This window comes from Panthera tigris, chromosome D3 (assembly GCF_018350195.1).
Source record: "Panthera tigris isolate Pti1 chromosome D3, P.tigris_Pti1_mat1.1, whole genome shotgun sequence".
Lineage (NCBI taxonomy): Eukaryota > Metazoa > Chordata > Mammalia > Carnivora > Felidae > Panthera > Panthera tigris.
Window position 1 is genome coordinate 53,622,918 of NC_056671.1, and position 27,502 is coordinate 53,650,419.

General features: G+C 42.8%; 1 protein-coding gene across 2 annotated transcripts in view; it reads right to left on the reverse strand.

Annotated features, from left to right (window-relative positions):
• Positions 1-13,777: 13,777 nt before the first annotated feature.
• GAREM1 (GRB2 associated regulator of MAPK1 subtype 1) overlaps positions 13,778-27,502 on the reverse strand; it is a 198,386-nt gene continuing 184,661 nt past the window's right edge. The window contains exons 5-6 of one of the 2 annotated variants that reach the window (XM_042961965.1): positions 16,325-16,491; positions 13,778-14,869 (exon numbers count right to left, since the gene is read on the reverse strand). In XM_042961965.1, the coding sequence (XP_042817899.1) occupies positions 13,975-14,869; positions 16,325-16,491 (1,062 nt within the window). In that variant the 3' untranslated portion in view covers positions 13,778-13,974. Of the gene's footprint in view, positions 14,873-16,324; positions 16,492-27,502 lie in introns of both variants that reach the window. The other variant, XM_042961964.1, reaches the window with a different exon arrangement.

Here is a 27,502-nt window from a genome sequence, read left to right on the forward strand (position 1 = left end):
ATAGATCTTGGGCTTCACCAGAGTCTGCACTGGAGGCTTGGGTCTCTGGCTATCTAGAGAGTTTCTCTAATTTCTAGTTGGACCTTGTCAAGTTCTTTCACTCAACAACCACTATTTTAGCCCATCAGCCAACTGGCCACCTAGTATAGTCTATGTACTGTGTTATATATTGAAATACATAAATCAATAAAACATGATTCCCTTCCCCAAGGCACTCAAAGAGGAATTAAAGGCACTTTAATTGTCTTACTGGGTTTATTTATTATTTATTATTTATTATTTATTTGTTTTTAAAGCAAGTTCTATGCCCAATGTGGGGCTTAAACTTATGACCTCGAGATCAAGAGTCACATGCCCTACTGACTCTGCCAGTCAGGCACCCCATTTGTCTTACTATTAAGAAGACTTTGTTTGCTTTAGGGGCGCCTGGGTGGCTCAGTGGGTTGAGTGTCTGTCTGACTCTTGATTTCAGCTCGGGTTATGGTCCTACGGTTGTAAGCCTGAGCCCCACGTAAGGCTGTTTCTCTCTCTCTCTATCTCTCTGCCCCCATCCCCCAATAGTTTTCTCTCTCTCAAAATAAATAAACATTTAAAAAAAAAGTTTGCTTTAAATTTCTCTTCATATCCATTTATGATAACAGGATGAGTCTAATTTCTTTTTCACTGCATTTGATACAAACTTGACATAACCCCCTTGATAAGAGTCAGGGGAAGGTATTACCAGGAATGAGAGAACACTTCTAATGTTTTAGCATGATTTCATATATGCTTACGTATGTCAGTAAGAAGGGCAAACCTATTTAAACTCGCAAGCAACTGCTTCTTCTGAAATAGGAAAATGTTGAAAATACAAATCATATATATCTGATCTGTACCCTGTTTGCCTGAGTCACCTATATAATTTCCCAGGCTCAGGACAAAACGAAAACGTGAAACCCCTGTTCAGAAATTAATTTCAAGACAGCAATCGGCGAAGCATTAGCCTGAGCGCAGGGCACTTGCAAGCTTGAGGCCCAGGAGTGTGCTCAGGAACGTAGGGTCAGACTGACTACCCTGTGGAGTGGAAATCCCATACTTCTTATTCCCTGCCAACCGCTCAATTCTTAGCGAACCACATGGCCAAGAAGAAGTAAACTGGATGACCTCAAGGTACTGGCCCAGATCAGCATTTCCAAAGCCTGGTCTGGAGAATGTTGGAGAAACTTGGGGTTAAATAGAGTCAAACAAGTTTTTCTTGAAAATTTCTCAGAGCCTTTAATATGGTAATATGCATTAGGTATTTCCAGGGGATGGAATATGATATGCAGCATTTCTCACAAAATTTTGATGGGCTTGACACAACAAATACAAGCAAGAATCAGGATGTGATCCTGGAGAGGTAATGGTCTAACTTGCTCTAGAGCTGAGTTCTGTCCTCAGCTTCTGACTCGTGTATCAAAAATACCTCTAGCAGGATGGACTGCATTCCTTCAGCGGGCTCTGGGACAATGAGCATGTATTGCCCAAGTGCCTAGGCAGATGCTGCAGGCTGCTTATCCAAGGTCTAGTCTCTCCTCCCTTACTCAGAGAGCCCTGAGTAGTTCAGGGTTAGATATACTCGCCCATGTGACTCTTGCACTTAGGGTGGTTACATGACCTGGTTTTAGCCAAGTGGAAATCTATGGAGTGGAGCTTCTGGGAAATACATTTCCTGATTAAAAAGACACAGAATTGGGGGGTACCTGTGTGGCTCAGTCGGTTAAGCTTCCAACTTCAGCTCGAGTCATGATATGGTAGTTTGTGAGTTCGAGCCCCATGTCCAGCTCTTCACTGTCAGCGCAGATCCTGCTTCGGATCCTCTGTTCCCCTCTCTTCTCTGCACCTCCCCTGCTTGCCTGAGCTGCTCTCTCTCTCAAAAACAAATAAACATTAAAAACAGAGAGACAGAGACAGAGTCAGTTGGCATGTGTCTATTTTTTTTAATGTTCATTTATTTTGAGGGAGGAGGGGCAGAGAAAGAGGGAGAGAGAAACTCAAGTAAACTCCATGCTCTGAGCACGGAGCCTAGTGTGGGGCTCCATCCCATGAACTGTGAGATCATCATCTGAGCCAAAATCAAGAGTTGGATGCTTAACCGAAGGAGCTAACTGCACCCGGGGTAAGTTACCCTTTTAGACTCAGTTTCTTCATCTATAAAAATGGGAAATACCTCTTCTTGCTTCTGTTTAAATTTAATGAGATGATTTCCTAAGTTCCAGTGAATGGAACACATTAAGTACTGAATCAGAGATTTGACTACTGTGCTAACGGTAAACCATCAACTTATAGACAGAAAATGTGTCTTGTTCACTAGAGCAACTCTAGCACTCAGGTCTGTACTGAAAACTTAATACATGCTCAAAAAACCCATACTAAATAAATGGATGGCCAGAGGAAAAATGTTATTCCTATCACCACCTTCTCGTTTCTAAAAGGGTTTAGTTCTATTTTGAAACAGAATTAAGTCTTTGAACTAAGAGGTATCACATATATCAACTCATTCAGTTGCCATAACCATTCTAAGAGGTAGCTGTCCCTTTTCCCATTTTGTAGGTAAGAAAATGAGGCCAATAGTCACACTGATCATAAGGCACAAATATCTGCTGCAAATTCATAACTGGCTGACCCCAAAGGCGTTCAATTATCGTCCCTAGAGAAACAAACCCTCCTTCAGGATATAGGATGGGAGCAAGTGTAAGAATATAATCATGACTGTATGGGTGGTATTTCCAAGCTTTTGCAGGGCATTTGGGTAGCTAAGCGTGCAGTTATGAAGAGATCTGTCATTCATTATTGGGTCTATTTCCTTAGGGGTTTAGATTGTGAGTCTTTGAAACACGCATCTGTAGCATATGTGTGGGTGTGTGCGAATGTGTATACACCTGCGGGACACCTGGGATTATAAGGAAAGCGTATCTGTAACTTAGGCTGAGGAAACAGCTTGTACTGTGAGCACACTTATAATGGTGCTGGGGAGAGAAGGGACGGAGGGAGGACAGGAAATGCCTATGAGCACATCTCAAGTGACACCTGTTTGCAGAAGCAACTATCCAACCAGAGGTGGTTCCCAGGAGCTCCAGGGGGCGATGAATAGCAGGAGGTGACCCTGTGGTCTGGGCAGGGTAGGGTGTAGTAGCCAGGACTGGGTGGATAACTGGAGAATAACTGAGTGTTGGTCAACCTAGGAGCTAATGAGACACATTTTCCCCTAAACGCATGGGGAATGTCTCTTTAGGAGCATGCCAAAGAGTGGAGGGTGGTCAATAAATATTTTGTTGATAGTAAAAGCAATTTCAAGCCTAACTTTAGCATTCATACATCTAGTTTGAAAAGGGAAATTTTCACCGCCTAGGAATGATGGTAGGCACTTCCCCCAAATTGCTTCACTTAACAACCCATGCAATGCCACACCAGGTGTCCTCCCTTCTTCCGTCTGCCTATGAGACCAATCCAGTCTCTCCAGTGTTGTTTGCCTAGTGGATCTCTTTGGCTGTGAGTAAGAATACATTTATGAAATCAGGTTAGAGAGTGTTTTAAAGCACCTTAACAAGGTAACTGGAGATCGAATGAGAACACATACAAGGAATTCAGGGAAATGTGAAATTTGGGCTAAATCTGGGTGAAGATCTAAGAAGGTCCAGGGAAAGAGGTGTGAGAAGAAACCCAGGATGGGGGAAAATAGAGTAGATGGGGTCCTTTATTTCAGTGAAGAGTAAGTGGTCAGTGAGGAGAGGGGCTGGGCTAGGTCAAGAGATAAACAAATCTGATAGTGAGCTAATCCACAGCCTGGAACATGGCTTCTGGAATTGAACATGGCTTCTGGAATTGAACGTGGCTTCTGGAATTGAACAAATCCTCATCTCCAGCAACCACCGCCCACTTGCCCTTTATAATCTTCCTACACCAAAATCAAGCCCTGACCAGGGTGATAGTCAGGAGACAGAAGCCAATGGATGGAAGATGAGTGCTCTAAAAATGGCCAATCCTGGCAACATGGTGAGGCAAAAAGTAGAAACAAACAACATGTCTCTCAGAGAGGCAAGGGTTAAATAATAGCGTTGTTTTTTTTTTTTTTTTTTTCCATCGAGCATTAATTCCGGTGAGATATACGTAATAGTTAACTGAATAAGAAGAACATGTACTTCATTTTCCCATTCCATATTTCAAACTGTTCTTTTATAGTTAGTTATCTGTGAAAGATAAATGAGTTATCTCAACATTCCAAATAACAAACTATCAATGATTAACCAATTCATGGATCCCAGTAATTTACGTTACTAGAATAGTGGGATCTCTACACGTTGTCTTTTTCTTTCTGCCAGCACAAATAATTCCCATGTCTTCTTATCATCCAGGAGGATTAATATAGAGAAATCTCACTTCTTCAAAATGTACAGATAACTAGCGTAGAACAGTGCTGAAGCCTTGGTGACAAGTCATGCGCTATTCTCATCCCAGGAAAACTAAGAAAGAAAATGAACAGTCTGAGGTCTGAGAAAGAGTATAATAGAAAATGGCCCGATTCACAACTAATCTCCATGGAGGAATAGGTGAGCTTTTAAAAAATTGTGATATAGGGGGTGCCTGGGTGGCTTAGTCGGTTGAGCGTCTGACTTTGGCTCAGGTCATGATCTCATGACCTGTGAGTTCGAGCCCCACGTGGGGCTCTGTGTTGACAGCTTAGAGCCTGAATCTTGCTTCGGATTCTGTGTCCCTCTCTCACTCTGCCCCTTTCTCGCTCATGCTCTCTCTCTCAAGAATAAATAAAACATTTTTAAAAATTAAAAGAAAATTGTGATATAAGGGTGCCTGGGTGGCTCAGTTGGTTAAGTATCTGACTATGGCTCAGGTCATGATCTTACAGCTCTTGAGTTCAAGACCCACACTGGGCTCTCCGTTCTCAGTGCAGAGCCGATTCTGTGTCTCCCTCTTTCTCTGCCCTTCCCCCCCTTTATGTGCTCTCTCTCAAAAATTAATAAACATTAAAAAAATGAAAAAAATGTGATATAACTTACATACTATAAAATTGGGTGGACAACTTAAGTTGCAAAGGGAGGCAGAAAAGGAAGAACCAGGAAGTGTGCAATGTAGAAACGGGAACTTCTACCCTGGAGATCTCTACACATACAAATAAATCATGACAGTGTTTGAGGGTCTTTAAAGTCCTGTCCAGGACTCAGATTTTGCGTGAGTTCATGAGTAATCCTGACTCAAGATCAGTACAGATCTTGTCAGATCATCTCTCCAGATTGCCTTTGCTTTAATGGGAAAATGATAATTTATATTGCTAGACATTTTCAACTTTAGAAGGGGCCAGATAATCTTATATGAAGAATTGGTACAATTCTATAGTCTTCACACAGATGAGACACCAAAAGAGAGAGCTTTTGTGTATAGGACAGCGGTAACACAAAAAGAAACATGAAACCAGGAGAGCTGATCATTTTACGACGTGAAGGACGGTGTTTCTGTGACCTGTGCTCCAATTCCCAGAACTATGCCATTTTCCCATGACCCTTAATCTCCAGTCACTGAAATGTGGTACAAACAGGTAAGTCTGGCTATATGAAAACTTTGGCAATCATCCTGTTTCAAGATGACAACTCAAACTCAAACTGAAATGATTTTAATTGTTTTAAAATTTTTTTCATTTTTATTTTATTTTTTATTGAAGTATAGTTGACATACAATGTTACATTAGTTTCAGGTGTACAACCTACTGATTTGATAAGTTATGCTGTGCTCACAAATGGAGCTACCACGCGACTGCAATGCTATAGACTGTATTTCCTATACTGTTCTCATCCCTGTGACTTATTTGTTCCATAACTGGAAGCCTGTATCTCCCACTCTCCTTCACCCGTTTTGCCCATCCTTCCACCTCCCTCCCCTCTGACAGCCCACAATTTGTTCTCTATTTGTGGGTCTCTTTCTACTTTTTTGTTGCTTGTTCATTTTGTTTTTCGAGATTCCACATATAAGTGAAATCCTATGGTACTTGTCTTTCTCTTCCTGACTTATTTCACTTAGCATATCCTAAAGGTCCATCCATGTTGTTGCAAATGGCAAGATCTCATTCCTTTTTATGCCGGAGTAATATTCCAGTGTGTGTGTGTGTGTGTGTGTGTGTGTGTGTGTCTGTGTGTGTGTACCATTTCTTTTTTTATCCACTCATCTCTCAATGGACACTTGGGTTGCTTCCATAACTTGGCTTCTGTGAATAATGCTGCAATAAACATAGGGGTGCATGTATCTTTTCAAATTAGTGTTTTGTTTCCTTTGGATTGGAAACTTAAATTATTAGTAATTTACCAGATTTGTAAATTCATCACCTTAAAAGTTGAATTGAGAAACTTCCTTTACCTTGTCAAAAATGGCACTGCTGAAAGTAGTAAAAAGCACAGAGAATGAAACATAAAGTTATTTATGCAAGAGCGGAAGTTTGACATTCTCTTTGTTCTTCCTTGCAGAATCAAACAGGTAGGTTCATGGTTTTATTAAGGTGAAGGAGGGCCACCCGGGTGGCTCAGTTGGTTAAGCGTCTGACGTCAGCTCAGGTCATGATCTCGCGATTGATGAGTCTGAGCTCTGTGTGGGGCTCTCTGCTGACAGCTCGGAGCCTGGAGCTTGCTTCGGATTCTGAGTCTCCCTCTCTCTCTGCTCCTCCCCTCCTCATGCTCTGTCTCTGTCTCTCTCTCTCCTTCAAACATAAATATTAAAAAAAAAAAAAAGAGCGAAGGAGGCCTGAAGGAGTTGAACTTTTTCAATCCTAACTTGGAAGTCAGCTTTAGTGTAATTAATGGTACTTGAGAGATTTTGTTTCTGGTTGAGGGTTTTGTTGCTTACAACCAACCAATGGAAAAAAAAAAAAAAGTACAGCTTTTTTTTTTTTTTTTAAACTCAAGAGCATCATTCACTTTCAAAATTCCAGAGACTCAGAACCAAGAAGAGACAAGGCAACTGATAGGCCAGTTTTGCATTTTGAAAATTCCTCTACCTCTTCCCCAGTGGATATATGTGTAGGATCCAAGGACAAGCCACCCCTAAAGGCCACTTTAGCATCCTGATTATTTTAAATAAAAGTTACTTAAGAGATAGCCCCTGCAAAAGGATACTCAGGCCCTCTTCTGTCCCCCTGAAAGCAGGAAATAAACCTCCCATGTGAAATGTACCTCCCTGTCCCAGGAGATAAAGACACATCCTTATTATCAGAGATGAGAAATTTAGACCCAAGAAGGCTGTTTGAAAAACCTTTGTTAACTTTTTACTAATTTACTGCCCCAGCCCAAATTCTGTTCAGAATTTCTTTCTAACTGAAGTTCCCAAAGTTAATTGATTCCTCACAGGTTGTCTCTTTGTCTAAAAAGTATAAAATAAAAAACTGCCTGCTTTGGTCATTTCTTTAGGTCTCAATTTCATTACTGGGCCTCTGGGCACACAAAAGAAAACTTTGGTTCTTTCTTCTGTTAATCTGTTAAATTAACTCTTAGTCCAGCTGGAAGAATTTGACGGGTAGAGGAAGAATTTTTCCTTCTCTACATATGGCTTGGAAAAAGCACAGTGCTCCACTTTCAAATTCCTTATCTTTTTTGAGCCACTTCTTTCTGCTTCCATGACTTCAGGATTCCAATGTGCTTGGATAAGGAAAGTGAAAAATTGAATGAGGGGAGGAGGCCACCAATATGACTGGACTTATGTTTTACTCTGCACTAATCCTTGCCTCACCGTTGTACTCCATCCCAGTTGACTGGAGTAATCCTTGTGTAGCCATTAGCTGGTTGGAAAAGCCCGACACCCTGCGGTCATATTTAGTACTACAGTTGCTTCTCCACTCTGGTGTCCCAGAGGGACTGGCCTGGCTGGATACAGTACCATAGAAGGTATGTGTGCTATGTGTAAGTTGTTGTTTACATTTTTTAAATCTTCTATTTGTCTCACTATCTCTGCTGAGTCATACTTTTTGATCAAAGAGCAGGAGATATGCTCAGAGCCTCCATTTTATAAGCAGGAGAGATTTCTCTTGATTTCCAGCTAGCACTGACTGGGTAGCATCGGTTGAAGATCTTAGAAGACAAAGAAGTTGGAGGACCAGGAAAAGAAACGCTATGCACTGAAAAAAATTAACTTTTTAAAAGTAATCTCTATGCCCAACATGGGGCTCCAACTCATGACTCTGAGATCAAGAGTTGTATGCTCTTGGGGCACCTATGTGGCTCAGTCGATTGAGCATCCGAATTCAGCTCAGTCAGGTCTCATGGTTCATGGGTTCGAGCCCTGCATCAGGCTCTGTGCTGACAGCTCAGAGCCTGGAGCCTGCTTTGGATTCTGTGTCTCCCTCTCTCTCTGCCCCTCCCCCACTCATGCTCTGTCTCTCTCAAAAATAAAAACATTAAAAAAATAAATAAATAAGAGTTGTAGGCTCTACTGACTGAGTCAGCCAGGTGCCCCCTAGAAAAAAATTAAATATTATTATGGGGCACCTGGGTGGCTCAGTTGGTTAAATGTCCAACTTCAGCGCAGGTCCTGATCTCTGGATAAATCCAGAAGTAAGTGTATGAGTTAGCTAAGTAAGGAGCTGGAGGGTGATTCTTAAGGAAAAACTCATTTCAGTGAAACAAGAATTTATCCAGTGCTTAATCATTCTTTTCAGTGATTTGGCTTTTTCTAACCTCAGGATATTTGACTTTAACCCAACTTATATCTAAACTCAAATTTACTTTGCAATTTTCAGTTTGGAAAAGTCAATGTCCTAGCGTGTATCTGATTAAGCACTCTTAGGACCTTGAGCTAGATATTTGGATGCTTTAGCCAACCCGTCGTGCAGGTTCAATTCTGTAAGTTCTTCCAGAGCATATCCTGGAAATCCAGGGAAGTGGCCACCTGTGGGTTTAGTTACAAGTTCTATCCCTGTGAAACAGGATAGAAGGGTTGAAGGCTTAAGTAGAAGATGGTTTGACAATGCTTTGTCTGGTGAAGGAAGTCAGGAAGACGTTTCCGTGATTGTGAAGCTGGGGAGGTCTAGTCAGGGCAGAGGATGTGGGCTCCCATTGTCCTGCCAGCCCTTTGATTCTCCCCCAGAATCTCACAGTAAAGTGGTCTGAAGCTACTGCATGCTATTTTGAGTAAAACAGAAGCTCTCTTAAGCAACCTCCATTTGCCACTTGCCAACTTCTCTGTAAAACTCACTGGTGGGTGCCACAGTGAGCTGAATGCTCATGACTTTCTCTTGTACACCCATTTCTGCTCTTAATGCTGATTGTAATTATATAAATTAAACTGTGTAGAGAGGAATCTGTGTTGTTTCTTTTCCCCAAACACGAAGTGTTTTTTGTTTTTTGGTTTTTTTTGTAAACCTCACCAGTTCATTATATAAATGAATTGTCTTTTGTTCTAACTTCTGACCACACAGGTACTGGATTTTCTTTGAATGCCATCAGGTGATCTGGTTCCCAACTTCTTCTTTGTACAATAGCCATTGCTTTCCGCCTCTTAGTACGGAATGGGCTTGCAGCATTAAGAATCCCTTCAGACGCGCGTTCTCATCTCCTTCATGAGGATGGGGAACAGAGTTCTAGAAAACTATGCACTAGGTCCGACTCACTGAGGGACTGCAAGAAGAGCAACTTTTAAATTTTCTTTATTTATAGACATTTCAGAACCATTTAAATCAACCATGAATTTTTTTAGACATAACATACCATGTTTATCTTGAGGTACACATTGGGCCCATTAGATGATGCTCTGGAAAGTAATACAACTGTTAACTGGTATTTAACACCCTCGGTTTTCCAAGCAAAGAAACTATAAAGGCGGTTACAAAATTCTTTGAAAAGAATATACCATTTCCATTTAAATCAAGGAAAACTCCCCCATTTTTAATTAATTGAGTTTAATTTTTAGGCTTAGTTTCAACAATGTTTTAAATGGAACTTCGTGTGAAAATGGGAGAAGAGATTGATAGCTAAGAAATGATCTGAGCCCCTACTATATGAGATTGTAAACAAAGGAAATTTGTAATCTGATCAGCTCATTACAAAATTCATAGCCTAAAAATTAGAGCAGCAAAATTACAGAAGATATTTGTACATAGGTTTAACTGAAATCACGTTTACCCCTTGTTTCTGGTTTCCACCATGAGATCAATTTTAAAACACCCAGTTTCAAAGACTAAACGGCAATGGGACAAGAAGCGGCTGTGAGAATTCCACACACAGTTTTACAGCCCCCTAGGGCAAAAATCCTCCTTCTCGTCATTTGCACTTTGGGTGTTCTACACTTCCTGCCCTAGCAGCCAGTTGCCTTTGTATTACTAGAAAAAGAGTGGGAATTGACGTATCCAACAGCAGATTTAGCTTTTCTGGTGGATGACGCAGAAATTTCCTTTGAATGGTTCACGAGGTACTTTGGAGAACTGTTTTGTTTTCCAGTTTGTGATTCAAAATGTTAACTTCATACTCTTTAGGCATGACGCGTAGCGACTTGTTACACAGTGTTTGGAAAATGGACCCTCTATCCATCCACAGCCACCCCCTGAACTTCTCAAGGAGTTGTAGGGATGATGTGCAGGTGGTTCTGGAATGTGAGCAGAGGGTGTTTATGTGTGTGTCTGAAAACAGTTGGAATGGATTGTCATAACAGTTTCCCGTAAGATCGTTTTATTTCTCCATGAGACAAGAATAAACACTGCAATTCAGTCGAATGGGCGGCTTGCTGCAACTTCATAAACTTGAATGGTATATGTGGGTTGAAAGAGTATAAATGTAAATTTCACAGTTCATAAAGTTGAGCAGCTCAACTTAAAAGAGAGAGAATGTGCTGGCGTTTACAAGATTCTGAGAAAGAATCGGTCTGGGAGGGTGTGAGTTCTCCCTTCCAGCATGAGTTAGGTCCATATTTTTACATTTTAGCTGCTTGATTTGGCTTATTGCTGATTTTCTGTCTTGATGGGGGCCATGCATGTAAACCCCAAACAGGGTCCTGTTTAGACAGGCACTTTCCCCTAAGCCCCATGGTTACTGCCCTGACGGCAGGGAACCTGCTAGAAGATGTACTCAATCTTGACTTGGTTGGTTAGAAAAGATTCTGCATCTGGGGATCTCTATGCATCGTGTTTTCACTGCAAAACTGCAGCTCTCAGAAGGGAAAGGCCGGTTCCACCCTATTCCCACACTGCCTTTCTGGCCATGATTCTAGCAATGCATGCCTCATCTAGTCAGGGTGCCGAGGTCCTCTACAGACAAGGGTTCAGCTCAGTAATGGCGGCTACCTTTATTTGTGCCTTTAGAGAGGCCAGAAGATATTACAGTTAAAAATGTTCCCAATCAGTAAAAGAGAACACTAGCCAATGGTAGTCCGAGATACTTTCTGCCTCCAACATATTCCAAGTTTTAATGGTCTCATGGTGTTTATTTTTTATCCCTTTAATGGAGACTGCCATTTCTTCCATCTGTGGATTCTTTCAAGACATAACACATTTAACTCTCCATACATCCAACTGCCCAGAAGATTTCATGTCTCTTTTCGTCACACATATGCAGTCTCAGCAACTGTGATTTTAAATATAAACATTAGGAGCTCCAAGAGGGCACAAGCCATGTCTTTTTTTTTTTTAGTATTGTCGAGTCACACAGCATGGTTCCTGGCAATAAGAGGTGTTCAACAAATCTGAATACATGACCCAAGGGCCACAGTGCCTGTCTCCAAGCAGTCTCTACATTGCCACCAATATAAGCTCGATATAAATATGCCAAGACAGAACGCAGAAACTATTTGTGTCAAGTTCTTGCAAAAGAAAAAACAAAAAAAGAAACATAAAAGGGGTCATTTGTGTATGTGGGGCAACCTTCATAGTAAACCCAAAGCCAGTCGGTTCCTCCTGCCTGAATTTGAGAATTGTGTCCAGGAGTCAGGCGTTTAAAAGCAGATTCCGTGAGGATTTGTTAAAGAAAAAAAATGCAGCTTTTCAACTGCATCCTGTCTGTTTTTATTTTCAAGGAAGTTTCTGAGAGGTTAAAGTTGCTACGGAAGTGGTGGCTTATACAGAAGGATGTTTTCTAACCGGCAAAGTCACTGAGGGTCTCTTGTCATGTGAGTGCGGTACCAGAAACTCCTTTGTAATAAATATTTCAGTTATTCCTGGAGGGGCGCTCCACTATGACGAATTTTACAAGATACTCTCCTTATGGGGTCATTCTACCCAGAGTATTTACATTTTGGGAGAAATGTTAAGGGGGAAAAATGCCCCTTTAAAAAAAAAAAAAAGATTTATGATGGCAAATGAGAAGACGCATCAACAATTCACCTCAATTCTATACCACGAGATGGATTAAGCATCTTTAACGTCAAGAAATAAAGCCATCTTGCATGTTGCCTTATTGTGGGTCTTGTCTTTACATTTGTTTACTTATTTTGGTCAGTGGGATGAATAGATAACAAGAAGCCAACCCTGAAGTCATGTTGGCACCTGGTTGGCTGACCTCAGTCACAGATGTCTGCACATCCAGAATCAGATGTGGGGGGAGACAGGGCTATGGCTGACGGCTTGCTCGGAGAACTCTAGCTTTCCTAAGATATACATTCCTTCAAAAAGTCAAGAATGATGACGAGGACATTATAGTTTGGAATATCTAATCACATTTGGCAAAACCTGTCAGAATCATGTCCTGGAATTCTCAATAATAAAAGTATGGTAATAATACATTTTCTTTGGAAGAGAGGAAAGAAGAGGCTTACGAACTAAACAAGTACTTACTGATACTTTAAAAAATTACTCAACATATCTAGCACGCACAATAACAGAAGATCGTATGTCTGATTTCTGAGCTCTGGTGAAGCACAAAGCACGTTGAGAACACCTAACACGCTCTGAGAAATGCTTTTCAGACCTCTCTCTGTCGGACACCAGGAATATAAGACCCTCAAACAGGAGACAAATAATCCTTTGACAAGACAGTCGTTCTCCCAGACACCAGCATGCGAGTATTGTATGCAAACTACCCCACATGGGCTTACAATCAAATTTAATTCTTCAATACAGACACTCTACTGATTTCCTCTAAGCTTTCAGTGATGAAGACCAGTAAGACTGAGCGTCAAGGGAAAGGGTTCTGAGAATCTTTGGAATCATTCTGCCCACTCTTCCTAAGAGGCAACCTAATTAATGGCCCCAAACCTCAATTGATATTTGAAAGTGAACAGATGTTATCTAAAACATCAGACCAATAATGATGTTTAAAACATGTTTGCATTGTGTATACATCTATACACATATATGTATACGTTCTGCTCTTTTCTTCCACTGCTCGAGAAAATTAGCAGCAGTTACAGATAAATTACTGTGGTCATAATTTGTATTATTTCTAAGGACGTCATACACCTTCTATCAACACATGACTTTTGGAAAATGCCTTTTGATGAAAAGATCCCCACCGAGCGTATAACAAACAGTAAAGTGTCATTTCATATCACTAACATTTTCAGGCACAAGAGTAAAACAATTAGCACTGAGCAATCCAAACGACAGAGCACAGGATAGTTAATTGTCTAAAGTCGATTTTCCCAAAGGAGAGAACTGTTGTTCAAAAGTGTTGTTTTTGTTTTTGTTTTTTGATTCTTATGTTTTTTTCAGCTTTGGCTATTTTGTAATAAATACCATACCTTCTCGCATAAACCTACTTGGGTAAGAATTCTCTCTCTGAACATGCCTTTTGTCTTTTAGCAGCTGTTGAGTGTTGAGTGATGTACAAGGCACACCTCTAAGTGTTCTGTACAGCATTTTTATTGATGTACAAAATAGCCTGTTCACCATTCAAAAACGTAATCTGCATAGTAGGAGTGTCTCTTATCCCTATTTACAGAGAAGGTTTTTAGTGCAAAAAACATGGAATTGTGTCCCAGCGCACCCCCTCTGGCACACACGTACATCAGTTTCGTCCAACGCTAGCTGGGGTTGTTTGGCTATATTTTGGGCCTCCAGCCATTAATGAATTGCATTATTTTCTTCACCTGCAGTTTGCTCAATTTGAAATCCTCCGAGAGGATTTCTTCCGTTAGCTGAACGAGCAAATTCCCGTCGATCTTCTCGCTAACAAAGAACGATATGACATCTTCAGACAAACCGATAAACCGTAACGATTTGGACACTTCCTCTATAGAGAGTCCCGACAGGTCAGCGGGTGGCTGCCATGGGGAGCCATCGCCACAGGACCTGGGGGCCAGCTGGAGGTGAAGCGGAGAGGAGAAAGGGTAGGAGACGGAGAAGATGTCCTGCATGCCCTTTTTAACAAAGTACTGGTCCTCGGAGAGGTCCGGTGACCCGGACTTGGGGTCTTCCTCAGCACCATCAATTTTCAGAGGCAAAGGAGAAGTGTCCGAGGCGGCTTTCTCTTCCACCGGTTTTGGGGCCCTGGGGGGTAAGGCAGGGCACGAGATACTCTGCTTGCTTGTGTCCGCGGCCAGCGTTTTCGCATCTGTGCTCTCCACAGAGTAGCTGGCTGACTTGGGACAGGCAGAGACGCCGCCACTGAATTCTGAAGTGACCGAGCCGGGGGGGCTGGCCGAGAGCTCATGGCCGTCAAAATCAAAGGGTGCTGGGCAGTTTCTCTTTGGTGTGCCTGGCGTCTTCTGTCTGGGGTAACTGTAACTCCTGCTTGGCCCCGGCAGGAAGTCCCCCCTGCTCTGGCTCTCCGATGCTCCCGAATAGTGGTTGGGCCACGAGAGCCTGGAGGAGAGGGTTTCAGCAGAAGGACTGCCCGTCGGGGACTTGGGGTCCACGGAATCGGCTTTCGCTCGGTTACAGGGATAGCAGGACACGGGAGCACTCTCAGAAGGACCGGTGTCACTTTTAGGAACGCTGCTTAAAAGCAAACACAGAAAGGGCGGTGAGTAACATAAAAGCCAACTACCAAGCCCATCTTTATCCCACAGATGTCACTTCTGAGTAGAAAAACAGAGGTAGGAAGAAAAATCTAGGATTTCTTATCATGAATTCGATGAAGTACCTGCTAGCTTCACTGGGTTAAAAAAAAATCTTTACGTTACTAAGATGCACTGGTAATTACGCATGTGAATTATAATGATTTAACGTGCTCTAGCGGAGATGGAAAAAATACATATGCTTTTTAAACTAACAAGAAAATCATTGTTAGGGGGTGCCTGGATCTTTATGAGGAGACACATTCTTTGGCCAGGTTTAGGCTTATCACCAACAGGCAGTGTCACTCATTACTAATGTCTGTAGTGGGGAAGGGTGGAATGAGGGCAGAAAATGGGAGCCTCATGCCTGTCATCCTTGTGCCATGGGACAACACTACCTCACTACCACCTATGTCTCTATTCCCATCCAAAAGTCTGAGGTAAGAAGAAATGCTTCAAACGCAATGCTTGCCTTGGTTTCTATATAACTGACTAAAACTAGCGTAAGGATTTAAATGTCCAGAGAATTAAAAATACCTGCAAAAGAGAGCTATTTTTAACAGTGAAGACCATTATGTGGAGTCGTGCGTTCAGCTCTGGGGCCCTATTTTAAGTGTCAGTGAAGCCAGAGTGTGTTCAGAGGTGGGTGACCAGGCTGACGAGGGACCAGGCAGCGATGTCAGGGGAAATAGCTGGCGGAACCGAGGCAGCCCCTTTTGGAGAAGAGAAGACTTACATCTGACTTCAAATTATTCACAGGCTGACAAAGAGAAGCAGGGAGGATCTATTTTTGTGTTTCTAGACATAAGAAACAGTTGAAAGTTATGTGGAGACAGATGTCAACTGGATATAATGAAAGATTATGGAAAAAATTATTGGCATTTGCCAACAATGGAATGAGTTGTCCTGCAGAAGAAGGAGCTCCCAGCACCGGGAGGGTCCAGATAGAAGTCAATGGCTACCAGACCATGATGGCCAAGAAGGGAAAGGCAGAGTAGAGAGCCAATAGGACCCTTTCAAGTCTAGGTCCCGGTAGAAGGTGCTGTCTGTCTCCTTGTGCAGAAGTCGGAGCAGAAAGAACGAGATGCCGGTTTGTGAGAACTGGCAGTCCTCCACAGCTTGCGTCTAAGAGAATCCAGTTGGCCTTTATGCTCCATTTCTCACGTAGGCTGCGGTTTCTTTTCTTCCTAGGACCCTGGCTCCTCCTTCCATCCTAACTTGAAACCAACAGGGGCCCCATCATGCTCTTCCAGTGAAATTCTTTGGTTTTTAAGGAACATTTCCTCTCCCACCTCCTGCCTAGGTTACGGCTACCTGGAAACCGTTCTCAGGACCCGGTGAGCTGGCTGACAATAAGACGCATGCGGAGGTGAGCCCTGGCATGGAGACTTACATGTCGTGCAGCCCTGAAGAATAGTAGGACAAGGTGGGGCTGGGAGAGCGAGTCTGCTGCCGCGCTGGCTTGGCTGCACGAGGAGGGACGGAGGGGCTTGTGGACAAAGGCTTTGCGCTTCGGGGTGGAACAGGAGGGGCGTTCAGGAGCCGGCACTCTTCCCTGACCTGGCGCAGAAAAGAACACTCTGGGTTAGCAACAGACTGACAATGCCACCGGTTGGGGGGCGGGGTGGGGGGGGTGGGTTTGCGATTCTGCAGGGTCACGTGGCTACTCTTAAACAAAAACAGCAGGGGCGTAAGGGAGGGAGAGAGAAGACTGCAGCAAACAAGGAGGATGATAAACACAGATGCTGCCGGAGATAAAATCCACGCCTGTCGCATACTCGCTGGGACAGACTAATTTTCAAAAGAGACTGCTTGACAACTGCCTGGTGCTGCTGAGATTCAGCAAGTAATGTGAACTACAGCGAGTGCAAGAGACGGTGACATGTGAGATGTATACAACAGAAGCATTGAGAAAATAAGGACATGGGGGGCCTGGGTGTCTCAGTCGGTTAAGCGTCCAGCCTCCGCTCAGGTCATGATCTCGCGGTTCACGAGTTTGAGCCCCGCATCCGGCTCTCTGCTGTCAGCACACAGCCTGGAGTCTGCTTCAGATCCTCTGTCTCCCTCTCTCTCTCTCTGTCCCTCCTCCACTTGCTCTCATCTCTCTCAAAATAAATAAGCTTAAAAAAAAAAAAAAAAAAAGGAAAGAAGCACATAAGGCAACCCTGATCTTAACAAAGGATCAAACTCCTCCACTGAGTTGTGTTTATTCCCTGTTCCCACTGAATTCAATTCGACCCAACCTTCGGGACTGGTGGCTCTTCTCCAGTGTTGAAGCTGCTTCTGAAGTTATGCCCAGGGCTTCTCACTCGGAAGTGTGCACGTGAATCACCCGGGGATCCTGTCGGCATGCAGACTCTGATTCAGCAGACCGGGGGTGGGGCCTGAGAGCTGCACTTCTCACAAGCTCCGGGGACACGGTCACCACACTTAACGGGACAGGGCTGCAGATGGAGTAACGAGGCAGACTTCCAAATCCAAAACATAGCACTCTTTGGAAGAGCCGCCCCTAACTTCATGTTCACTGTGGAGAGGATTAGGGGACCTGGGATTCCCACGGCTTGTGTAAGTCTGCCTGCCATCACCCCCGTTTCTTCTCCATTCACAGAGGCATTCAAGAAATAGGTTTCTTTTTAAGGAAGTGGACTTTTAACGCACTTCTCTGTGTCAGGCAGCAGGGGGCAGTTTATACCCGGTTCTGCTAGTCAACCCTAAGCTACACAGGTAGAAATGGAGCCAATTCTGACTTCGTCAAAAATGTCCTTGCTTGCTTTTAGGCCTTGTTCCTCCCATTTTTTTTTTTTCACCTTTGCCTTCAATTTCTTTCTGTCCCAGCAGCTCTGGGCTAATAAAGACAATGAAACAGTACGCTTCCATTAGCTTTGGTATTGGGTTTGCTTAAGACCAAATAAAATGGGTTCACGTTACACTGCATCCCTACCGCCTACACTGTGCGCTGGGCCCCTAACTGGCTTCCCAGACCCAATTCACTTGCCAGAAAAAAACAGATGTTAGGAAAAATCATGTGACCACAGGTGACCAGGCAAACCTCAATTCTAAAATTAGTGGAAGCAATTTAAGAAGTCTTATCCACTGCATTTTTCCCTAGGGCTGAGGACCATTGGGCCCACCCAGAAGACCCACAGCCTTGGTTACCCGGACCCCCCCTGGTGAAGTCTTTCATTTGGAAATGTTCTTTAGGCTAAACGAAAATATTCAGAGCAGCAGATTTTCTTCTCCACTAGCTGTAGGCTTTCCCCTTTTGAGCTTTTAAAAAGCAGGTGGTGGATGACTACAGAAGGAAAATCTGGGAGGACATGGGTTTGGATGAGGGAGAGAGAGGATCGTTCAGCCAGCCCAGGAGGACTCGTGCACCACTTAGAGGGCTGTCTTTTCCTGAGCCGAGAACCAATTAGGACACTCCCACTCTGGGGGAGTCACCCCACTGGCTGGCTTTCAGGAGTATATACTGGTTGCAAAATAAGTAATCAAGATATTGCATCAGCTTCCCTCCTGTGAGTGATTTGTACCTTAGCCAACTATGCTTCTTTTCTTTCTTAGGGAATGTCTATAGAATTTAGGATGAATGAGAGTTACTTTATTATACACGTGCCTGATTCTGTTTATACTTATGGTAACAGGAATCATGGAAAATATAAGAAGATGGGGAGCCTGTGGGTTAAGTTTGTAAGTTTAAAAAAAATTTTAATGTTTATTTTTGAGAGAGAGACACACAGAGTGTGAGCAGAAGGGCAGAGAGAGAGGGAGACAGAATCTGAAGCAGGCTCCAGGCTCAGCTGTCAGCACAGAGCCCGATGCGGGGCTCGAACTCAGCAACGCTGAGATCATGATCTGAGCCGAAGTCTGACACTTAACCGACTGAGTCACGGAGGAACTCCTAACGTTTTAATGTTTAAAATAAACAGTCCCCTTTCAACACTGAGGTAGAGAAGAGCACAGGGCAAACACGGTTAATGCTGAGTTTGATTTAGAAATTTCCAAGTTCTGGAAGTAGTCATTAAATGTGACGTTTCATTAGGGCTCACTTACCTAGATGTCAATTATGATATGCTGAGATGTCAATGACTTAACATAACTGACTGACGTAGGTCTCAGAACACAGAAACTCAGCCACTTGTACTTGAATTGACTTACTGGAAGTCCCCTCTTCCTGTTCTTATAACTAACCCCAGGAACTCGAGGTCACTTAGAGCTGGTTCTGCCCCCTACTTCTATAGCTGGGCAGTACCGAACAGCTTTCCAGTAGGCTTCCTGCAGGACAGGAGTGGGCAGGAAGTAGTCAAGAAAAGCATTGGTAGGTCATGGGGCCCAGAGGGGGCGGTGAGCTATGGCTAACTGGAGTGTTTATAGCTAAACTCCAAACTGCATCTGAGATACAGAAAGGGTTAGAGGTGGCCACATGAGTTAAGTGCGTACATGTGAGTGTGTGAGTGGTTCTTGTTCTTAGGGTATGGGGTGTAGTCAGTGAAGGGAAGTCCAGAGGAAGGTCTTCCTCCATTGTCACGGGAGGGCTGTTTGGATGTAATCATGAGTTCAATGGGAAAGAACTAGGCTGACAGGAAACCCATCTTGGAGAAAAGGTAGTTGAAAACAAAAACCAAAAAAAAAAAAAAAGATCTTAAAAGGACCTGGTCCATGACAAGAACTTAATGTATAATTTTGTAGAGGCAAAAAAGAATGGGTTGTGCTCCCCCAAGCATTAGGACCACCTGGGGCTGAGCATAGCTGACTGCCTGCTCTCTACCTCTTACTTTCAATTTGTTACTTTCTTTTCTTTTTTTTTCTAAAGATTTTATTTATTGTTATTAAAAAAATTTTAATGTTTATTTATTTTTGACAGAGAGAGAGAGACAGAGCATGAGTGGGGGAGGGGCAGAGAGAGAGGGAGATCCAGAATCCGAAGCAAGCTCCAGGCTCTGAGCGGTCAGCACAGAGCCCGACGCGGGGCTCGAACTCAAGGACCGCGAGGTCATGACCTGAGCCGAAGTCGGACGCTCAACTGACTGAGCCACCCAGGCGCCCCAAAGATTTTATTTTTTAAAGTAATCTCTACACCTAACATGGGCTTGAACTCACAACTCCGAGACCAAGAGCTGCATGTTCTACTGACTGAGCGAGCCAGGCGCCCCTCAACTTGTTACTTTCAATGCGCTGCTGTAGACGCTCAAATGAAGTCACATGCAGTTTATGGGAAAAACTATATGCTTTGGTGAAATACATACATTTTGGGATCCAGAAGGTATAAATAATGAGGGTTTATTGTGCCCTCTTACTTCCTACCTCCTACACCCTTATAACAGGAATCGTTCTCCTTTTCTTTGCTTCTTGATTGGATTCAACATACATATCCAAGAGAAGTGTAGTTATATTTGAAATGAATTTTATGAATTTTATCTGACAATGAAGGGCAATTTACAAGACTCGATGGCCACTCACCCTATTTGCAGTTTTCCCTCATATTCAATTTCACTTCTAAGTGCCACATTTTTAGCAGATTCCCTCTAAAAGTCTCAGCATGTGGCTTTCATCACGTTTCTTGCCATCTCCAGAGGCACCCTCTGATTGCTGGATAAAGTCCAGCCTCCCCTGCTTCCCAATGAAGCTCTCTGCACTCCTTCTCGCTATTGCTTGTAGCCAGAAGAAATGATTCCATCTCATTTCATCTTTCCAGTTACTTCTCCCACCACTGCTCTGTACAAACACACAGGTCCAGTCAAAGTGGCAGATTCAGTGTCTCCTCAACACACCTTATGCTTGTCTGCTCCTTCCTCTGCTTTGGTTCTTACTGCCTGTCTCTTCCAAAATGCCATTTCCTAAGGCTCAGTGCCGACCATTGCAGGCTCGGTTTAGGACCCTTGCATGTAGCCACCAGGACTTGTTGCTGCTCCTGAACTCAGCTCACGCTGTTTATATTTACTTACTTTCCAGGTATATTCAATTAGCCTGAACGTGCAAATGGTAAGGACCATCATCTCTGTTAATAGTGCCCTGTGGATGACAGAGTTAAAAAATATATATATTGTCACCTCTAGTGCAAATATGTCCCACAGAATTTAATAGAGGTAAAAGTTAATAGAGGTCACCAAAAATACAAGAAAAAGGTACTTTTATTTTAAAATATATACTATGAGAATGCTTTTTATATTCTTATGTGGAGATTGTTATCTTAAAAAATAATTTTAACGTTTATTTTAGAGACGGGTGTCAGAGAGAGGGGGACAGAGGATCCGAAGTGCGGTCTGTGCTGACAGCAGAGAGCCCGACGAGGGGCCTGAACTCAAAAACTGTGAGATCATGACCCGAGCCGAAGCCGGATGCTTAACTGACTGAGCCACCCAGGCAGCCCTGGAGATTGTTATTGGTAAGTTGGGGCTGTATGTTAATTTTTTGGTGTCCTCATAGAAGTGGTGATCTAGAGAAAAAAAAGGCACCAGCAGACCTGGCACATAAGACCACCGTTGACTCCACCAATACGCTTGACGTAGTAAGAGCGTGAAAATGACAATGGTGGTATTTCTAAGTTGGGAAATGCCAGCCCCCCAGAATAGTTATTACTCTCGGTGAGCATATAACAGAATACACCATGCTTGGTGGACCAGACTCCTCCTCTTCCTCTCCAACGCAGCATTTAGGACTGAACTTCAACTGGCCCCAGCACAGGGAGGATGCGGTTACCTGGATTATCAGGAATAAACCTCCAACACTGGTCCTAAGTGAGGGGGCAGGTGTTCTATCACAGATTATGTATGACCGTGGCTATGGGTAGTTTGGGTGTGTGCAGAGAAGCTCGCCTACTGGATATGGAAGTGTTGATGAACACAACATGGGTTCGGGTGGCAGCAGGGAGAGCAGACTCCCCTCTGTCCTCCAAGCCTCGTTTCGTGACTTCTCTGATCTAAAGCTTTTCCCTCCAGCAGTTATACCTCCTACCATTCTCTCATCTTTGCTCCTTCACAGGAGGGGCTTCCTTTCCTAAAATGTTCAGCGATTAAATTCTTATCAAATGTCAGATACCACTACTCAGGATTAGGACAACTCTCCTTAGTATTCATGCAGCACACTGCTAACCCACGGCTAAATACCGAAATTTTATGTAATTTATTAAAAGGTGGAAATGGTGAGCTCTGCTCTTTCTAGAACATTCTCTAGTCACTTTTCTTTAGTCTACAAGGAATATTCATGTGACTGCCATCTAACACACTGACATAATTTAACAGTCAGGGTTTGAAGTAAGCTGTAAAAGGTGTCTGGGGGCTAAGAGCTGAGAGCAGAGCCACTGTCCCTAAAAGTGGCCATCACTTTCCCTTCTCCTACACACTACAGTAATTCCATTTTGCTATTGACTTGTTCCAATGTATGTTGAGTGCCTATCACGTGCTCACTGAGCTAGTGGGTATACAAAAATGAGTAGGTCATGGAATTAGTTGGGAAGAAGGGAGACAAACACATAATCAAGATACAAATTGGCCCTGTTATAACAGAAGTAAGAGCAAAGGTCAGCAAGCGCACCATTGGTTTATTCAAGGTGACAGGAGAACAAATTCATAGGCAATTATCCCGAGAAAGTCTTCAGGAAGAAGGAATTACAAGTGCACAAAAGGTACAGAGGCATGAAAGAACCACCACAGTGATGCTCTGGTCTGGGGGCTTCCCCGACTAGAAAAGTACCGGTGACATTTATCAGACAGAAACTTAGAAGGAAGAACAGAGTTTGGGAGAAAGAAGGGACCCAGTTATGAAAATACGGAGTTTGAGTTTGATGTTCTAACAGATGGAATCTGAGTGATGGTGGCATTGGGATCTCAGTGAGACGTGAAGAAGGCTGAACCCCTAAGGAATGGGCAGAAGATGAGACAAAGAAGGAGAAACACAAGTGACTACCTCTGACCACTCACAGAACAGAGCTCTACCCGAACAGTGTCCAAGAAGTGAAAGGAGGGGAGACAGCAAGAGAGTGTCAGTGTGAAGATAGTAGGGTGTCGGGAAGTCAGGGAAGGTCTGGAAGATATGCGAAAGCAGGTCACTGGGGATCTTAGCAAAGGAAGCCTGAAAAAAAAAAAAAAGCCTTGGAAGCCAGATTCCAGTGAGTCAAAGCTAGAACGGGAAATGAGGGTGGACCTGGGAGGGCAGACCATTCTTTTTAAGAATACTGACTAGAAGTGAATGAGGGAGGCAGCTATTAGAAAGGGATGGTGTATTGAAGACGGCATGGCTTTTTCTTCCCCCTGAATTGGAAGAAACTTTAAAAAAGATGCCCAGTATGTACATGCACATAACGTAACCTGGCGGCTGAGTGCTCACGGACTCCTCGGACCTATTTAAGAAGATGTGGAGAACACGCATTTTTTTCATTGCTTTCTGCCTTGGCCATTCCACCACTGGCCACTGTAAAGCTAGAAAAGAAATGAATGGTAACTTAGTGTAAAACAGCTAAAGCGAAGATAGAGCACACTCAGTAGAACGAATGCTTCGGAAAGCTTTGTGTTTCTAAGTGAAGTTGGTCAACAAAGTCAAAACCCCATCTCAATCCTTGGTTGAAAAAGAAATAACGTATCATAGAATGGGAGTGTTTTATTTTCAGAATGCTGTCTGTGAAGTTTAACTTGCTTTCCTGACGCTGGGAACAGCATTTAACCTTCCTTTTCCCTCGCTACTCCCTTTAGCTCTGTCTGGCTGGGAGGGAACTGAGCACAGTGTAAATGACCAATAATTTGTGAAAAATGGACAAGGAAGTCTTCTTCCTAAATAGTCACATGTTAAAAGTAATGCATGAGAATTTGTTCAAAGAACAAAGCTCATTACTACACGGTTAGAAAACAAGGTTACAAGTGTTTGTTTAGAGGACAAAATTCAAATGTTACATACAATTGGGAGCACTTTATATACATTACCTATGACCTGATTTCTTTCTCCTGTGACATTATCTTCCTTTGACACTTCCTAGGGATTAAAGAATACAAGAAACCAAATACACACCAAGTGTTTATGAAACAGCATAGTGTAGGGGTGGGGGATTGTGGTATGGTATTTCTTGCACAGTCTTCATTTCTTGGAACTCTCTACTTGTCTTCTATGGAAGAACTGACACTTTTTACACCCTTTCACTAACTGGACCAAAGAGATCGCTTAAGAAAAGTAAATGGAACACTTATGACATCTTTCGCATAGCCGTCTTTTTTGGGGGAAAAATCAATTTTATAGCCATATACTCAGCTTTTAAATACAACAGCAGTGGATCTGGAGTTGAGGTCATACACTCCCCTTGTCTGTAGTTTAAAATGTACCATCATATGCCTGTGTGTGAAAATCTTTGGTCTCAAAGAGCATGTTGCTTAGAATCATGGACAGTCACCAAAGAGACACTGGCATACTTAGGTGGGTAAGGATCGTTTTACCTCTTTGTTGACAATGATTCAGAAAATACATAGATACTATATGTAAGCTTGATCTAAAACTGGACTCACCTGTACTATGAGTTTTCTTCTCTAAGAAGCCGACTTCAGGATAATGTCAGCAATGGAAAGAAAGGAGTTTTGTAACCATGCTTCCTTGAACTTTGCAACTTTGCCTTCACTGCATGCCCTCTGCCCTGTATTTTACATTGCTTCCCACACTCCCTCTCCCAGATAACAAAATCATTACAGCCTTAAGAAATCTTATTTATAAAGAGGCTTTTATACAGAGTTCATAACCCTGTCACATACCCATCAGGATATTTTCAGCTAAACAGAAATTAAAGTTTATAGTGACAAAATAGCAATAAATGAACCTCTATGTGATTAATTACGCGAGGGCAGATGTGATTTACAGTCGAAATCCTGATTCTTAGATGCATACTTCCCCCCCTCCCCACCCCGGTTTTATACACTGATGATAAGGACCTAACACAGACCTGGGTTTGAAATGACCTCCAATCTCCAAGCCTCGGGCGAGGGAGGCAAGGCGGAGGCTGTTCACTGGGAGGCAAGAAGGGCAAGTTGGTTCTGAAAAGAATACTTGTTTAAATTCTAGGGTGTTTCTATGGACTCAGGAGAAGGAATACGCCATTGGGGCAGAGAATAAAGCCCTTTTCTGAGCAAGGAGTATAATACATGATAGACATATTTAAATAGTATATAACCTTCACATTAATGTGATTTTGTGCAAATGGTACCCAAGAGTGCAGATTTGAAACAAGAGCTATCCCACAGAATATTATAATTACTTTATTAACATTCTAATCGTTGAGACTTTCAATGGACACAGGAGAAAAACATTTCTTGGCTTAGAAGCTTTCATTTAAAAACAAATAACCTACATGAAACCAGAGGCAATTAGTTTCAAAATTACCAAAACACAATAATAATTTAGTCCTTATTTCAATTAACAAATGGGAACGTAGGTATGGCCTGCTTACAGGGTACTCCTCAAAAGTCGTAATTAAAATTAATTAAATGTCAAATGCCTTAGGAGACCTCATTAATTAGTGGAATTCTGAGTGAATCTTTTTGTAGAGCAATTACTTTGAAAAATAAGTAGTCACTTCCAGAGTAATCTTTTTAGTACCTAAGCCTGAATATTGTGTCAGATTTATTTAAGAAAATCTGTCTTTTAATGCCTTTTCTAAGGTTAACATTTGATACAGGAAAAAATTCCAAAGACAAAATAAAATAAAAATTCAGAGTAAAATCCATTCTCATAGCCACTTTTCTGAGTTTATAAATGAACATCTTTTTATAGCTTTTTCCTAACTTTGGTAGTTATGTAAGGTATTCTTGAGAGAGAGAGAGAGAGAGAGGGAGCAGGGGAGGGGCAGAGCGAGAGGGAGACACAGAATCCGAAGCAGGCTCCAGGCTCTGAGCTGTCAGCTACAGAGTGAGACAGGGCTCGAACTCACAAACTGTTGAGACCATAATCTGAGTCGAATTGGACGCCTGACTGACTGAGCCACCCAGGAGCCCCTTTGTTTTTAAACCCAGTACGTTTTTTGTAATATCTCAGAGACCCAGCAAAATGAAACTATCACATGTGCTTTTGGAATGTGGGGACAATGGCGCCCGCTTGGATACTGAGCTGGCCGTGGAGGGAGATGTGCCTGTTTCCGTCAGCCTCCTTGACCCTTTGAGAGGGTTTACCATACCGTCATTAAGGAAGGACTGAGGGAAAAAGCCTCCACAAAATCATTTTCTATCTGACCCTAAACTGGAGTCTATCCCATATGAAGTTATGGCCATTATTTATTAAATGCTTACCAAGTGCTCGGGCAAAATGCCAAGCACTTTGTGTGGTATGATAATGCATTGAAGAGGCTGTTATTCTCCCCACAGGAACTGACTCAGGGAGGTTAAGTATTTTGCCAAAGGTACGAAGCTACTATGTGGTAGAGTGAGGAGGATTCCAATCCATGGCTCTTAACGTGCCTCTAATTATCTATCACATAGTGTGGCAGGTCACTTATCTCCCTGCTTCTAGTTAAATTCCACCGAGACAGGGAAATGAAGTCTCTGGGGATGCTTGGCATTTCTTCCCATGTACCTACCAATTGTTTAGCCAGTCTGAGGCAGATTCACATACCCCAACTCACTTCTGTACAGCTCAGTCCGTTTTTTTTCCAGCACCTACTGGACTAGGTCCGATCAAATGTGGCATTAAACTCACCCTGTAAGTCGTATTTTTCCCCAAACACCAACAACACAGCGTGCTCCATTACAGGAACTTTATTTATGATGGACTTTAAGCCTTATGCAATGAATATATGCTACCAATCCATCTTATAACAAATCCTTGTGCTTAGTTTCTCAGGGGCTATGGGGAATCATGCTCTCACTACGGTTATCGCATTCTTCATCAATATGGCAGTAATACTTGGTTTAAGCCAGTGGCTCACAACCTAAAGTTCCTTTGATGATTTTCTTTTCATGAACCTCAGGAATTGCTGCCATGTCAATAACCAAGAGTGAATAGACCTTTTTTTCTGTTACTGAAGATGATGGAGGATATTAATCCCTGGGTTCTGGAGTCCCCAGGTTGGACACTGTTGCATAAATGATTTTAGAAGAGCTGTGATTCTACAGTTTTGATGATGATTTGTAATTCAGTGTGCAGACCAGAACAGCTTGGGACTCATACATTCTATTTGTAGAATTTCATGCAATATAAAGTCTTTCCATTATTGTTTTCCAAATGGCATCTTTTTTTAAAAAAATGTTTATTTATTTTTAAAAGAGGGAGAGAACGTGGGGCGCCTGAGTGGCTCAGGCGATTAAGCATCTGAGTGTAGATTTTGGCTCAGGTCATGATCTCACGGTTTGTGGAGTTTGAGCCCTGCATTGAACACTGTGCTGGCAGTGTGGTGCCTGCTTGGAATTCTCTCTCTCTCTCTTTCTCTCTCTCTCTCTCTCTCTCTCCCCCTCTCCCTCTCTGTTCCTCCCCAGCTTGCTCACGCTCTCTCTCTCAAAGTAAGGAAATAAACTTAAAAAAAAAAAGCACCTTCTTATTTTAAAAAAAAGAAAAGAGGAGGTAGAAATAGAGAATATGAGTGGGAGAAAGGCAGAGAGAGAAGGAGACAGAG